Source organism: Mirounga angustirostris, unplaced genomic scaffold (genome assembly GCF_029215605.1).
Source record: "Mirounga angustirostris isolate CCGP_5_RB_7025 unplaced genomic scaffold, mMirAng1.0.hap1 SCAF_2, whole genome shotgun sequence".
Classification (NCBI taxonomy): Eukaryota; Metazoa; Chordata; class Mammalia; order Carnivora; family Phocidae; genus Mirounga; species Mirounga angustirostris.
The window spans coordinates 43,248,652-43,264,010 of record NW_026991710.1 but is presented as its reverse complement, the minus strand read 5'-3'; the positions used below and the strand labels follow the sequence as shown (position 1 = coordinate 43,264,010).

The window sequence follows — 15,359 nt, the reverse complement described above, 5'->3', positions numbered from 1 at the left end:
GCCTTCTCCGGCCCCTCCTTCCCGGTGAACCTAGTCCCCGCTGACCCTCTGAGAAACCTTACCTTTCTCAGCTTCCTTCCTTAATTGACCATAATGCGGAACTGAAATAAATCTAAATTAAGCTGCTTTCTATGAGAGACCCTAGGCTTTCTTCTTTTTCTTTCTGGGCTCTTTGTGGGCCTGGGGTCATGAGACAAAAAAAAATTCACTGGAACAGAAGCCCCAAGATGACGAGGATTTTTGCTTGGTGTGTTCACTGCTATAGTCCCTCCCCCAATGATTTAATAATTATTTATGAACAAATCTGTGAATTCCTGCTATGTAAGGTCAGTTTAAAAGCTACTAGGAGGAATCAAGAGAATGAAGCCGTGAGGCTTACGCACTCGGGTTTTATGGCCCGATTGCCCATAGGGAGGGAGAAGCCGGCTACACCCTGTGATGGATGGTCCTCACCTGCCGGCAGGCCACTCCCTGAGCCCGCCAGCATCCACTCCCTTGGCCAGCCTCTCTTCAGAAGGCAGTCATTCTGAAGCTAAGGTGATCGTTTTAAATAATATCCCTTGGAAATGCAGAAATGTAAATTAGGCTACACATTCAGATCTACTAAAAAATTCATAAACCCTTCTACATATGCTAGTTTATTTTAAAAAGCAAAAGGGGGGGTTCTTTTTTTACGAAAGTGCTGCATTTTGGTTCAGCTAGAAACGTGTCTACTATTTGCCTGCAGTAAATATCCCAACGATCCTATGATAAATAGGAAAAAACATTTCCACATCCTAATTAACCATTTTCAAGTGGCTATTCGAATGATGTATTTTGAATGAACGATCTGGGTTTAATTTAACAATGACAAAAAGCCTAATAACCCATCCCTGTGGTTTTACCAGGCCATTTCTTAAAATGAAGATCTTCCCAAGGTACACGGGCTCAACGTCGCCCATTAAAAAAGAAATCTGTGAAAATTAGAATGGAAGTGCATTTAAGACATTTTACAAACCCCCAAACCGAGTCACTTTAAAAGTACCCATCATCTTTCCAAGTAGAATAATTCTCCATTTTCTTTAAACACGCTCTTGTTTTCTCTCAAACATGCACTAGCAAAGTAGAGTAACAGAGAGCCAATGTCCCCACCCCCCCCACCACACTTGTAAAATCGCCAGTGTTTTCCCCAGAAGCCAAATCTATATTAGATTCCTGTCTATAAATACCTCCTTCCAATACAAAGACACACCAAATAATTTCCAAAGTTCTTCGTGATAATACCTCCTTTGTTCTAACTCTGCTAAGCAATCCCACTGCCTACATAGGTCATTCTTTGTAAATTACTGGATTGTTTTAAGAATTTTATAAACACCCTTTGAAATAACCTGAGTCACCTGGGGTAAATCCAAAGGAAGCTAGGTATTTTGCCTCCCTCAGGAACTTAAAGACACAAGAAAAGGAGTAAGTAAGCATTTCTCCTCTTTTCATTTTCCCTATTATTTTTTTCCACTTGGTCAGGAACAAGGCCCTGGCGAGGGCCACCACACACCTTTTCTTTGAGCCACTGAGTTTTCCTCCCACAAACAGCCACCTCCCCACCCAACGCTCACAGCTTTGGGGAGGGCCATAACCAGGGCCCCTAATTCCCTTCCAATTACCCTCTAATGCAGGGCTGGAGAACCCAGGGCAGAATCTCAAAATGTCCTAAGCCATACACAGGACCCTTATTATCAAGGTTGGGAGGTTTGGCTTGTTACTGTTTTTTTCAGTGTGTGTATGGGGTTTTTTTTGGCGGGGGAGGGGGGTTGTTGTTGTTTTTTAGCGAATGGATTTATGCAGACTGCTACATGCCTGGATTATCATTTTACTAAATATTTAAAATTTGCTAATAACCAAAAACCATCTATTGCCACTATCGGATGTTGAGCCTACGAAATCTGTAATCTTGGCTGGCGGTGAGGAGGTAGGAAGGTGAGGGAGGGTAATTAGCCCTGGACTTAAAAGCAACTCAAAGTACATATCCGTGGACCTACTCTGGATTTGCACTGTACATACATTATGTGTAATACATGCAAAAAAAGTGAGATCTGTACTTTTCCATTTTTTAAAGTTAATTTCTCTGAATAAGTAACTACTTGACCAGATTACACGTAACAAAAATCTCCTCACATATGGCATCGCAGGAAATACTGCAATTACTGACGAATTAAAAAAAAAAAAAAAATCCTAAGAAATTACCCTATCTCATCTTCCAGGAGATTCTTTCCATGGGAGTCTTCTGGCTGACTGAAACCCTTTCCTTTCAGATTCACACCTTACCCAATTCCTGAACCGAGATTTAACTCAGGCCCCAGATCTTCCTCTCAATCAGCCCCTCTCCTCCAGAAATGATGCCTATTCCTCTAATCCAATGGTAATGAATATGCATCTTGGCTTCTGGACCAGGACTGTTATTTAAATCTTATTACAAATCCTATTACGTTAGCACGGACCCCAGCCCTTATCTTCCCGTAGCTCCCAGCCTCCTTAAAGGCAGGGATCACATCATCACACATTTCAACATGACAAGTCAAGTGGCGTAATCAACTAGAAGCTGTTGAACTGCAATTTCATTCCACCACCTTCCCCACTGGATGGCTGGCTGATCTGTTATTTGCCACTGAGCCATGACCATGAAGTGACCAAAGGGAAAGGGCAGGTGGGAAGGGAAGGTGGGTAAACCACAGTGAACAATCCATCCCTGAGCAATCAAGGGAAAAGGACTTCCTTCATCCTTACAGATCTCTTCGGCCCACATACAGCATGACTGGCTTTCTCTCAAAATTATCAATCAGTTGGGGGATCACAGAGCACGATCGTCTTAGGTTAGGGTTAATTATGATCAATGACAGATGTCTCTAGACGTCGAATTTCCTTTTGTTTCTCTTACCTTGGCACTAGGCTTAAGTGATCACACTGCACGATACATTCTGAGCTTGGAAACCCACAGGCCCCAACGGATCAATAACCCATGTTTAAGCTGTGGGTTCTTTATTGGCTATTTTCAGTATAGCCAAAAACCATGAAGAGTGGTGGATCATGTTAAGAGTTGAACCAGAATTTAGAGAAACACTTTGCCCAAAGCCCAGGGAGGGAAAAAAGGGAAAACAGCTGGTTATTTTATTTAGAAAAGGTTTCAGACAGGCCCTTAAAGGGTCATCAGACCAGCTGAGGTAAGCAGGACCTAACCACTTCAAAATGACAATTATATGCTTTCCTCATACTTGCAGCAAAGACCCTATAACTAGCTCTGATAAGAATTTTCCCTTAAAAAAAAAAAACTCAATTTCCTTCTGGGGCAATTTAAACTATTCTCATTTTGCCCCATTCTTCAATCACATATTACAAATATTTGAAGACTGTCATTCCCTAAAACTTCACCTTATCTTCTCTAGCTTAATAAATCCAATTTCTTTCAGTTGCCTTCAAAGGGCCTGTTTGCCAAAGCTTTAATCAACTCTATCCTCCCTCACACCCACAATGTCCATTCTGTTCTCTGAGGAAGCCAATAAACATCCTTTAAAAATGGCTTAATGCGGAGAATAAATGCAGAATTATCTTCCTGCTCTTTATTTCTGTTCATGAAAATGTACTTTTCATTGTATGACTGATACACAACACACAACTCTTTAAAATCCCCAAATCCTACCATTAATATTACATAGCCATGTTCTGGTGACTTCTGGGGTGTAGTTTTGCCCTTACATGGACCTGACCCTAAGAAGAATCTCATTTGTATCTACCATCATGTCTGTGAAATTGAGTTTCAAATACACGCAGCCTGGAAACAGACAATAAGCAAACACAACAGAGACCAACATCATATTCCTCCCCTCAAACAGGCTGCTCCTCTTCTGGCTTTATTTTCCATTTATTCCAGAGTACCATCAGTCCTCCCAGGAACCCATGCCTCCGGGAACTCCTGCTCCACCCTTCCTCTCAATGCCATCCACCCTGACACATCCAAGACGCCTGTGAATTTGCCAAGTGAACTAAGTCGGCCACCTATAGCTTCCTCATGTCTCTCCTAAGTGTTTTCCCTTCTTTCCAGAGCACACACCCCTCACATCCAGGCCCTCACCCCTTCACCCAGAGGCCATCTAAAGAGTCTGACTGTCTCTATACCCAGGTCCCCATCAACACACAGCTCAGCCATGAGACTGACCATCCTAAACGAAGCCCCTGAGAAACTCTCCCTTAGATATTGGTGTACAAATGTTCATAGCAGCATTATTCAGAACAGCCAAAAGGGGGAAGCAACCCAGTCACTGTCCACTGATGGATGAACAGATAAACAAAATATGGTATAAACTTAACACATGTGCATATGCATATGCATACACACATACATATATCCATACATTTCCTTCCTTAAAAAGGAAGGAAATTCTAACATATGTTACAACATGGATGAACCACCCTGAAGACATTATGCTAAGTGAAATGAGCCAGTCGCAAAGGCAAATACTGAATGATTCCACTTATATGAGGTCCCTAGAGTAGTCAAGTTCATAAATACAGAAAACAGAATGATGGTTGCCAGGGCCTGGGGGAGGGGTAAAGGGAGTGAGTGTTTAATGGGCGCAGAGCTTGTTTTGCAAGATGGATAATGTTCTGGAGATGGGTTGCACAACAATGTGAATGTTCTTAACACTACCGAACTGTACACCTCAAGATGATTAAGATAGTAAATGTTATATATATTTTACTAAAATGTAAACACACACATGCGTGCATGTGCCCCTCCCTTAGCCTTGGTTACTCACAGCAAGGGGGTGTCTAAGTTTTCGGAGCAGGATGGGGACTGGATGGAATGGTGCAGCGAGCAGCCTTGGCTTAGTCAGCAAATCCCAGAGAGCCACTCCCGGGTCAGGTCCACCTTAGCCCTGACCTCAAAGCTCTTTTCAGAATCTGGAGCAAACTCAACACTAGATATGCCCTCCTTCCAATGGTCCTTGAGGTTAATCAAAGAGCCCACCTTTCCAGCCTCTTCCCCTCCAATTCCCTAGCCACCCAAACCATCACACCACCTGAAAGACTGGACAATCCTCAAATTAGATCTTAAGTCTTGTCCCCGGTTCCCACAGCTTTCTTCCAACTGAAGCCTCAACTACAGACACTCTACCCTCTAACACACAAAAGTTAATCTCAAATATTATCTCCCACATGGACACTTCTACTGATCTCTGATCTCTCTCATCTGCCCACCAGGACATGAACTCCTCTCCTTTGAAATCCTGCCTGAGCACTTTGCGCTCCTTTTGACACCAAATTCACTTTAAATCAGAGGCTGTGTTCTTAGTCCATCCCTCCCCCACCTCTAGCCCACACCTGTAGGGCCTACAAGGACCAAGGCCTAGGGATTGACAGATCTTCCTTAAACTCTTTCTGAAATGTTTACTGAGCATTTACTATATTCAAAGCGCTGTACGTGTGCTAGAGAACAGATGTTAAACTCGTATTTACCGAGCCCCCGCTGTGTCTAGCCTGGGGCAATGGCCAAGTTCAGCCTGGTCCCTCACTCCTAGGGAAGGCAGTCACAGAAAAGCCCCTCACTCTTATGGTGCTTTCAATGTCACCTTACAAGGTAATATGGTTCCTGGACCCTATGTGAACTACCCTTACTTAGTCACCTTGAGAAAATGGCCATTTTCCCCTCCTAAACTTTCATCCACAAATCTGTATCCACCAAAATGGGCTAAAAATAAGGTGAAACAAAGAACCAGGGAGAGAACCATGCATTGCCACTAACAGGTGAATTAAAAAAAAAAAACACACACACACAAAAACTAGACATTAAATGTGTACATTTCATCTTACTACTAAAAAAAAAAATCACCATTCTACATAATCTGGTTTTATTCCATTTCCAATTTTTTTTCTAAGAGACAAAGCTGAAAGAGGAACATAAAGTCAGCCTGATATGGAGTCCCCGTGCTGTCCCCATGAGGGACACCATGCTAGGCACGTTACGTGGATGATCTCACTCACTCCTTTTGGAAGCCCAGGCCACCATCCCTGGGTCACACATGAAGAACTGAAGCTTCCAAAGAGGAAGAGTCTTTTCCCAGAGCACACAGCCCGCAAGGGGCCAAACTGGATAAAAACCCAGGTTGTCCATTTCAGAGCCCAAGGTCTTAACTCTGGATAACAATTTAGCTTAAAGTTTGCAAGTGCTGAAAACCTAGCTGTCAGAAAAGGACGCACTGGAAGATACCTAAGTGTGTCAAAACCAAAATGTTAAGCATGAAAGCTAAAGCATAAGTTGAATGGAAAAATCAGCAGATGTGAATGTTTTCACTGGAGAAATCTTCTGGCTTATTTGTCTTGGGGGGGGAGGGGGGAGTCCAAGATCTGTTCAGTCTCTTGAGTAGTGATTCCCAACTGTTAGGTCAAAAGCTCTATAAAATGCAAAACAAAAATTAAAGTTTATTTCACTTTAAAAGCCATCATGTTAGTACTTATTGATACCTGCATGCGAAGATGACAAAGAGAAACAGTCAGATTCTACATACTCACAGAGCTCACTCATTGATTAGGTGCCTGACCCATCCCAGACCCTGTGCCAGACATCTGTACCAGAATCGCTTCCTGATTTTTAGGACAACCATATTAGAGTAGGCATGATTTCCATGTTAGGAATAACAAGAATTCCTATTTTACAGATAATAATTATGACTGACATGTACTGAGCTTGTACTAGAAAGCACGTCAGGCAGCACCGTTCTAAAAACTCTCTGGAGAAACACGTTTACTGGCACAGAATGGTTAAGTAATTTGCCAAAGTCACACAGCTGAAACTAAGAAGAAAAAGTAAATTCAGCAGGGTAAACGACTTGCTCCAAGGCGCCAAAGGTGTCAGCCATAAAACCAGCAGGCCAATACCAGGCTGGCTTCACTCCTTAGGCCTGTGCTCAGTCCACCAGGTACCTGCATAGTCCCACCATCCGTGCTCACCGGGTCCTAAGGCTAAATGCCTACATGTGTAAGGCTGGCTGTAGACAGCGGTATTTCCTAGAGCCTCCTAAAGAGCACAGGTCCCATCAAAAGGGGCAGAGTTTTCAGTTCTTCAAAAGAACAGACAAATCGAGATCTTGACATAAATTCTCCAGATTTGTAAGTATTGCCTTGATGTTTTCTTAAAATCATTGGGGGGGGCGGGGGGGGGGCAACAAACACGTCGATGGGCTATCAGCCGTAACCTCTCTCTACCTATTTAGAGTCTGAAGTCAAAAGATGGGTTGTCTCAGGTCCCAAACATCCCAAATCAGAGGTACTAGGCCAGGCTTCCTCAAAGTCTCCTCCCTTTCAACCAAGATTCACACTGGCTTTGCCCTAGATTCACACTCGTACCTCTGCTTACTCCCTGGTAGGCACTCCTCGATCTGGATTTTGCAGTCATGCAGCTACCCACTCAAGTTACAGAAACCGCCATGAAATGTTGCATATTTAAGATCCCTTCCCATGTCTTTCAATCCCTTATTATGAAAGTTAACCACACATGAATGCAGCAAAATAAAGCACTTCCCCCCATCCCAGCCTGTCCACCGACCCTCAAACTAAATCCATTCTGGAGCAAAGGCTGCTGCAGCCCTGACCACTGCCTTTCAGGGGTTCCCGTCCTGCAAGGCCAGCTTTAAGAATTCCACTTGGACACTGCAGCTCATTTCCTGGTGTCCTTCTTTAATCAGCTGGGGGGAAACTTGAGGAAATGAGTCAAAATCCTAAGGGCAACTTCCAGCAGCGCCCAAAGCAGCAAAATCCATCACCACATCTGTCCCTAAACACGCTACCAGGGAAGCCCACAAAGCACCTGGCACGTTTCTAAGAATTTATCTTGGGCTAGGAGTGGGAAACTGCCCTTCTGTATCTCACTGTGCCCATTCAGGGCAAATGATCAGCGGTATTAACTCATTCCTGGGAGTCTGCTCTTTCACAAGTATGCCACAAGTATATAATGCCGAAAGCGTTTTTATTTTCTGGAGAGGGGGATGGAAAAAAACTCTCAGCTGACTTCCACTATCATTTTAGAGACAGCTTATCTTCATTTCTGAGGGCCTTTGGAATGGGACAGCTAACACCTACAGCCCTCTTGCCCAGGATCAATTGCCTACATACTCCCCAGGGAATCGATATTTAATGACTCCCCAGTGAATACTTCGCTTCACACTGAGAACACGAACTCAGACATCCTAAGACAGGCAATTCTAGGTCTTTTTTACCAAAATTTGGAAGGTAATGACCTTGACCATCCTGTATTCCCCAAACCTCCAACAATACCCTGGCATATAATATGGGCTCATGGCATAGTTTCCAATGAATCACATAACTGATTCTGTTAAGGCATGTGAATGGATATACAGTTGGGCATATATGTTGGGCTAATGTCAGGCTTCACCACTGATTATTTTGGTAACTGACTTACCCTCAGCCAGTTTCTCTTGCTATAAATGATAGGGATGGCAAGAGTACTACTACCTCCAGGGCTTGTTGGAAGGACTAGAAATACCATGTAAAGCCCCCCCCCCCCAGCATGGGCCTGGCCCAGTTTTGAATAAAGAACAACTATGTACAACACACAAAGTGAAATTTAAGGCACATCAGAAAATGTGTTGCAATAACACAGCATACATAATTTATCAAGTCATAAGAAAAAAATCTGTGGATGAGTGGGAAAGACCAGAATGGGGATAAATGACTTTTCTGGACTTTACAAGACCATCATATTATTCCCGACAGGAAAAGATCCAAAATGTTCCAGGGCCAGCTGCTGGGTATGACTGTGGCCTCACACCTGCAGGAACAAGGGGCAAGTGTGATTCACTATTCCCTGCAGGCTCATCTTGCCGGGCACAGGAGTCATAAATACTGAAGGGGGTGGTGATGGAGGGTCCTACGGAGTTGGCACCTCCTTGATTGAATTCAAAGAGAAGCTAGGCAAATGTGTGTGGATGGAGGAGGGAACAGGATAAACCACACCTCCCTGCTTTAGCTTGTGGTCCCTGGGACCCGGAGAGGCAGAGGAATTTCAGGGACACAGAAAGGAATCAGGAAAAAAATTCAAAAAATTGTAGTCTACACTCGGAACACTGGAAGAGGAGAATCTGGGACCCAAAGGATCCTTCATGATGCAGATGCCTCACTGTCCTTTTGAGGAAATCGGGATCTCCAGAATTTAAACGACCTTCCAAGGGCAAACAGCTAATAAATGCTGGAAAAGGAGAACCTGAAGGGCAGCTCAAGGCTCTGTCACTATACGATACTGCCCCCCAGGAGCCAGACCTTAAAATTCCCTCTGCCAAAAATCTATTGGATGGAGCAGGAATAATTATGAGGAAGAAGGAAGCAACTGATTCATTTAATTTTTAAAAAGGGAACTATTCTGTGTGGTCTTTCTAGTGCCCTATTCGGGTCCGTCCACATACCTTAACTGAAATTAAAAATGCAAGGCACAAAGACGTAAGAACAAACGTGTCATTTGAAGCTTAAGCGGTCGAATCTGCCACGGAATCCGGGCACTCACTCACGATCCCTACCCTCCCCCCCCCACCACCTCTCAGGGTCCAGATGCAAGGCCTCCCTTCCTCCACAGGAAAGCCCTCACAACAATGCCTTTCAAGCCCCTGGAGTGGGGAGGCTGCACCTTGAGACTTTATGGAAAACGGACCAGTGGTCAACTGAGTACCATGATAGTTCATAGCGATCTTCCTTTTTTAGCCCTCAAATTCCAGTTCAGACTCTCTTTCTTTCCTTGCATCACTGTGGTAGCCTTAAAGATTTTTTAAAAATGACCTGGGAGAGAGCAGGGTTTCAAGGATTCGCCGGGCAACCTGCACTCGCTCGCGCACCAGCGACACCCAGAAAAAAAGGGAAGAAGGGGCAGGAATCTGACCTAGGGCTTCCAGGAGCCTACAAATCCTCCTCCTCCACCTTCAGACTCAAGTTCCCGCGCAGACAGAACCGGATTTTCACTACAGCTTTAAGATCCAAGTAAGATTTGCCGAAACTTCCACTCCATCTCCCACCCCCGCCCCAGGCGGCCCTTAAGTAGTGTGGCTATCACGTGCGAAAGGGTGTTGCAAATCTCCAAATTCCCAAAGAAAACGGGGACCCGGAATTACAGGTCGCAGATACCGATTCGAGCGGTTTGCAGAGCCCGGCCAGCCTGTCCGGGCATACTAGCGGGGCCCGGGAGGCGGCCGGGTGGAGGACCTGAGCGTCCCAGCGCCCGGTCCCTGCCTCCTCCCGGAGCAGGCGGCTAACGCAGCCACCAGCCGCTCGGAGGCGCGTGGCAGGAAAGAAACGGCACCGCGGCGGAAAGGGGCGAGCCTCTGGCATGCGATTTACAACAGCAAAAAGTCTGCAACCTAGCGGCTGCTTTCCACACGCCCTGCCAAGTTGTCCCCGTAGCCGCCACCTCTAGGTTCGCGGGGTCCGGCCCCAGAGCCGCACGCCGCGCGCTCCCCAGGCAAAATGCCTAACCAGGGGGCGCGGGAATGCCGCGAGGAGAGGCGGCAGCGGGTCTGTCCCCAGTTCGGGGCCACAAAGAGCGCCCGCGGTTTGGAAAGCGGCAGCCGCAGAGCAAAGAAAAGGCTCTCCAACTTTGCCCTCGGCGCAGCTAAGAACCTGCGGGCTGCTCGTCCAGTGCGCCGATCACACGCACGCAACTTTTAACAAAAGGCAGCAGCGGCCGCGCCTCGCACCGCAGACCTAACGCGCTGGGTGCGGACCCCGGACCCGCCCGCCTCGGCCCCCGCGTCCCCTCCGCACAAAAGCAACCCCGAACTCGCACGCAGCCTGCAGCCCGCAGCCGCACCTCGCCCACTCTTGAGCCCCCCCGCTGCCCTCCCCGCAAGACCCCCAGCTCAGCGCCCTCGCCACCAGCGGCAGCGGCTCCTCGCGCAGGTGAGCGAGGCGGGGTGCAGGAGAGTCCCGGGAACGCCTCGAACCTTCCCGGAGCCTGAAAAGCACGGGCAGTGGAGGGCAGTCAGCCACCTCCGCCGACGAACCCCCCCAGCGGGTTCGAGCCCTCGGGGGACACAGGCTGCACCGGGGCGGGGGGCGCGGCCCGGGGGCCCGCGGCGCTCTCCCACCTGTCTGGACGCGGAACAGGATGAGCAGGACGCAGAGAAAATCCCAGGCGCCGCGAGCGCCTCTCATCGCGGTGGCTGCGCTGGGATCGGAGCTCCGTTCCACGTTCCGGCTCTCGCCCAAGTGCACCGAGCGCGGCAAAGCCGGGCCCCCAGAGCCGCGAGCGCCGAGCAGCGGCCGCTCCTCCCAGCGCCCTCCCCCTGCGCGCCGGCCACGCCCCTTCTCCGCGCCCCTCCTCGCGTCCCCTCCCTCCCTCGCTCCCGGGTCTCGCTCCCTCCCGGCGGCATCTGGCCTCCGCTCCTTCGACGTGCTAATCCCCGGGGGCTGAGACGGCGGGGAGGAGGAGGGCGTGCTGGCCCTCGCCGCCCGCTCCTGACCCTGGAGCCCCTTCATCTCTCTACCTCTCCTCCTCCCTTGTGATGTGGTCGGGGGGCCGAGGCGGCTGCCAGACGAGGGGGGTGCTGCCCGCGCGCTTTGTGAAGCCCGGCACCCAGCGCACATTAGGGCCCGGGCCCGCCACCTGGCAGGTGCTCCCCAGACAATAAAGGTCCGCCGCCCGGGCCTGGAGCACGCTCCGGTGGGAAGAGAAGAGACGCCGCTGGTGGCGGAGGTGGTGCGGGAAGCGACAGGAATTGGAGCGCAGGGGATTAGGAATTAGGCCCCCACATTCTGTTCCATGTCGGTTAATGGAGGGGGACCAAGAGAGGCGCCTGACACCGTGGTAAAATGCTGAGCCGGGGCGTAGGTAATCATGCTCAGTTCCTCCACCTGCTCTTAACCGTAAAAACACAATTGGTTTCTATTGGTCAGGGTGGCCTCCGCCCAAGAAGCCCCTGCAGAGACTTTCCTGAAGAACCCAGCTTGGCTTTCCGAGTGGGGAAGAGGGCCTTGCGAAGTTTGCTCTGGGAGCCCGAGTTTTTAAACCCATTTGCGCCAGAGTCGCTGTGCTAAGCTCTTTGGGAGCCTCCTCCTTCACCAACCCCCCTCTACGCTATGGTTTCTCTGCCTCTGTACCAGAGGACGGTTACTGGGGGCAGGGGTCCCGGCGGTCCTCTTAGCTGCCCTAGCCAGTACCAGGAGCAAAATAATAGTAAAATAATTATCTTAAACCAGGTTCCACTGCCTGGGAATTGCTTTATCCAAGGTAACAACAGTATCTGTACAGGGTTTTATAGTTTCTCCTTACTCTAATATTCCACGCTCACAACAGCAGCTTTGTGAGATAGGTAGAGCAGAATGTTTATTATTTGAGTTTTAAAAGTGGCCCAAGACCGCACAGCAAATAGAGTAGAGAGCTAGTCATTTTAAGACTGACTCCGGATATGATGACCTTTCCCATTGCGTTCGAATAAACCAGGAAAACACCTTACCAGAGAGCTTCAAAATGGAAAATAAATAGGAGGTGCCTATCAGAAAAAGTGGGGGAATCATAGAGATACACCTAGACTCTTCTCTAAAATAGCATCCAAAAGATATAGTTAACCAGCTCCCCCACTGCACTTTATTTAATATTGAAAGCTCTCTTCTTTGATATTGATAGGACCTAAGTTAGTTTTTTTAAGAGAGGATTTTTAAAGCTAATCACTTAAAAATTATCACTTCTAGGGGTGTCTGGGTGGCTCACTTGGTTAAGCGCCTGCCTTCGGCTCAGGTCATGATCTCAGGGTCCTGGGATTAAGCCCCTCCTCACTGGGCTCCACGCTCAGTCCTCTCACCCTCTGCCCCTCCCTGCACTCATGCTCCCCTCCTCCTCTCTCAAGTAAATAAAAAATATTTTTAAAAAATTATCATTTCTAGGTCAATCAATATGCATGATTGCCTCTCCCTAAACTCGTGTATTCATTGAAACGAGCGTGTAAGTGTGTACTCTGAACAAGGAAGAGCTAGGTACTGGGAGTACCATTGTTAATGGACAGAGGTGGGCCCTGCCACAATCCTTATAGTCAAGACTGGGAACCCCCACTCCAATGTCTTAGCAAATGTGTCAAGTCATACAGCTGTGGGAAAACTGAAATTCAAAGGTCTTTCTGTTTGTGCTCTGGGCCATCAGACCACATCTTTTTCTTAGGATGACAGAGATAAAAGCTACCACTCAAAGCAATCATAAGTTTCTGGGATCTTGATTTATTTCTAAAATCCATTTTGTAGTAAGAAAAAAATCACTGTGAGTTAAAATATCAACATTATGCCTGAGAGAAAATTTACAATTTTCTTCTTCAATCAACTGATATTGGAGAGGATAACAAGTCTTCAAAAGAGCGGGTGAAAAGAGACCATATTGCAATTTAATTCTAGGCAGGAAACTTCTATCAGAAAAAAAAAAAAAAACAGAATAGGGAATTATACAATGCTGGATTGTCAGTCATGTTTACCATCCAACAAATATCTACTGAGCACCTTGGTAGGCACAAGACCTCCAAAAATCAGTAAGACAAAGTCCTTGCCTAGGGGGATTCACAGTCTGGGAAGGTAAGCAGATACCCAAAAAGAAACTCTAATATCGGCTAACAGGGTTTCTGTTCAGCCAATACACACCAAGTTGGTCACATAGGTTGGTAGAATACTGAAGTCCTTCTGTATTGACTGGGAAAAAAGTCACTGCCCTAAACACTGAAGTGCCCCTTCACTCCAATCCCTTTCTTAAGATACCCCAAATCTCCTCAGATGCAGCCATTAAAGGTTTAATGCCAGGCATAGCAGAAAGTCCCCAGCCCCTGTGCCTTTAGGGTTACTAGCTATTTTTTTTTAAAGATTTTATTTATTTATTTGACAGAGAGAGAATGAGAGAGAGAGAGCACATGAGAGGGGGGAAGGTCAGAGGGAGAAGCAGACTCCCTGCCGAGCAGGGAGCCCGATGCGGGACTCGATTCCGGGACTCCAGGATCATGACCCGAGCCGAAGGCAGTCGCTTAACCAACTGAGCCACCCAGGCGCCCAACTAGCTATTTTTAGTAACACCTCATGCCAGCAAAGGAAGGCATAAGAAAGTACTCTAAGTGACCTGCTATGGGAGTGAACTACATTTTAGAATATGTCCGATAGAAACACAACGATGGAAATGTTTTACGTTGTCAGGTAGGATGTACAGGGCCAATTCTGTACTCTTTTTTTATGACAGCGCTGGAGCCTTTTATAAATTATACTTTACATAGTTTATTGTTTCCATAACTGTATTACTGCAACTTGTAGAACCCAGCTCAAACAGACTCAAAAAAAAAAAAAAAAAAAAAGACAAAGAAACCTAAAATGTAATGGTTCTTAGAACTGGAAAGTCCAGTGAGGCTAGCATTCGACACTTTGCTAGATTCAAGAATTCAAAGTCATCAGGACTTGAAGGTGGTGTGTGTGGTGTGGTGTGGTGTGGAGTGTGTGTGTGTGTGCGTGTGTGTGTACATGCATCTCTCTCCATGTCCATCCTTCAGCAGCGCGCTCCTGTATGACTCCCCGGTCTTCATGTGCACTCACGCAGCTCTAAGCTCACAGCTTATTAGTACCAATGTGAGCAGAGCTTTTCTGCCCCCGTGAACATCTCCTATAAAAATACTGACCCAGCTTAAGTCACACGCCCATCTGGGACCAGTCACTGAAGCCAGATGGGGAGGATATGATGACTGACTGGGTCTGGATCCCACGCCCACCCTGGGAGCTGGGGGTTGAGGGTCCATTTCATCCACACTGTGAGGTCTAAGAATGAGGGAGGATGTGTCCCCAAGGAAAAACTGAGGCACTCTTACTGGAGGAAGGAGGAAGGATGCCGCACAAATAGAACAGAAGATGTTCATAATAGCCACACAGTCAAAACCTCTAATGTGAAAATTTTTATGTTTCTGGTGGTAAAAGTCAAGGGGCCTATTGTAGAAGATTTAGGAAATACCAAAGATTATAAAAAAACAAAAATCACCCAAGATATAATTACTAAAGTGTTTATTTTTGTATGTTTCTGTTAAATCCTGTTTCTCTGCTTATTGTAAGGGTTGTTTTTTTTTTTTTCCTTTGTGTCATTTAAGATTTTATAATATTTGTTCGTTTTCTATCCATCTTTTTTACTATGTGTAACATAAGCATTGTCCCGGATGATTAAAAATTCTTTTGAGGCAGCAGATAATGGCAGTATAATGTTTAGTTGTATTATGTACCATAATTCTGGGTGTTTAATTATTTCTCTATTTTTTCCAGTTGTTTTTTTTTTCTATCACAAATTACTCGGTGATGAGCATCTTGGTGAATAAAGCTTTTCTGCCTCTGAT

General features: G+C 46.6%; 1 protein-coding gene across 5 annotated transcripts in view; it reads right to left on the bottom strand.

Moving 5' to 3' along the window:
* The window catches only part of KIT (KIT proto-oncogene, receptor tyrosine kinase), an 80,571-nt gene extending 69,306 nt beyond the window's left edge, over positions 1-11,265 (bottom strand). For 3 of the 5 annotated variants that reach the window (XM_045881130.3, XM_064584496.1, XM_045881132.3), the window contains exon 1: positions 11,115-11,265. In XM_045881130.3, coding sequence (XP_045737086.1) covers positions 11,115-11,181 — 67 coding nt within the window. In that variant the 5' untranslated portion in view covers positions 11,182-11,265. The remainder of the gene's footprint in view (positions 1-11,114) is intronic. The other 2 variants (XM_045881131.3, XM_045881134.3) reach the window with 1 other exon arrangement.
* Positions 11,266-15,359: the final 4,094 nt, after the last annotated feature.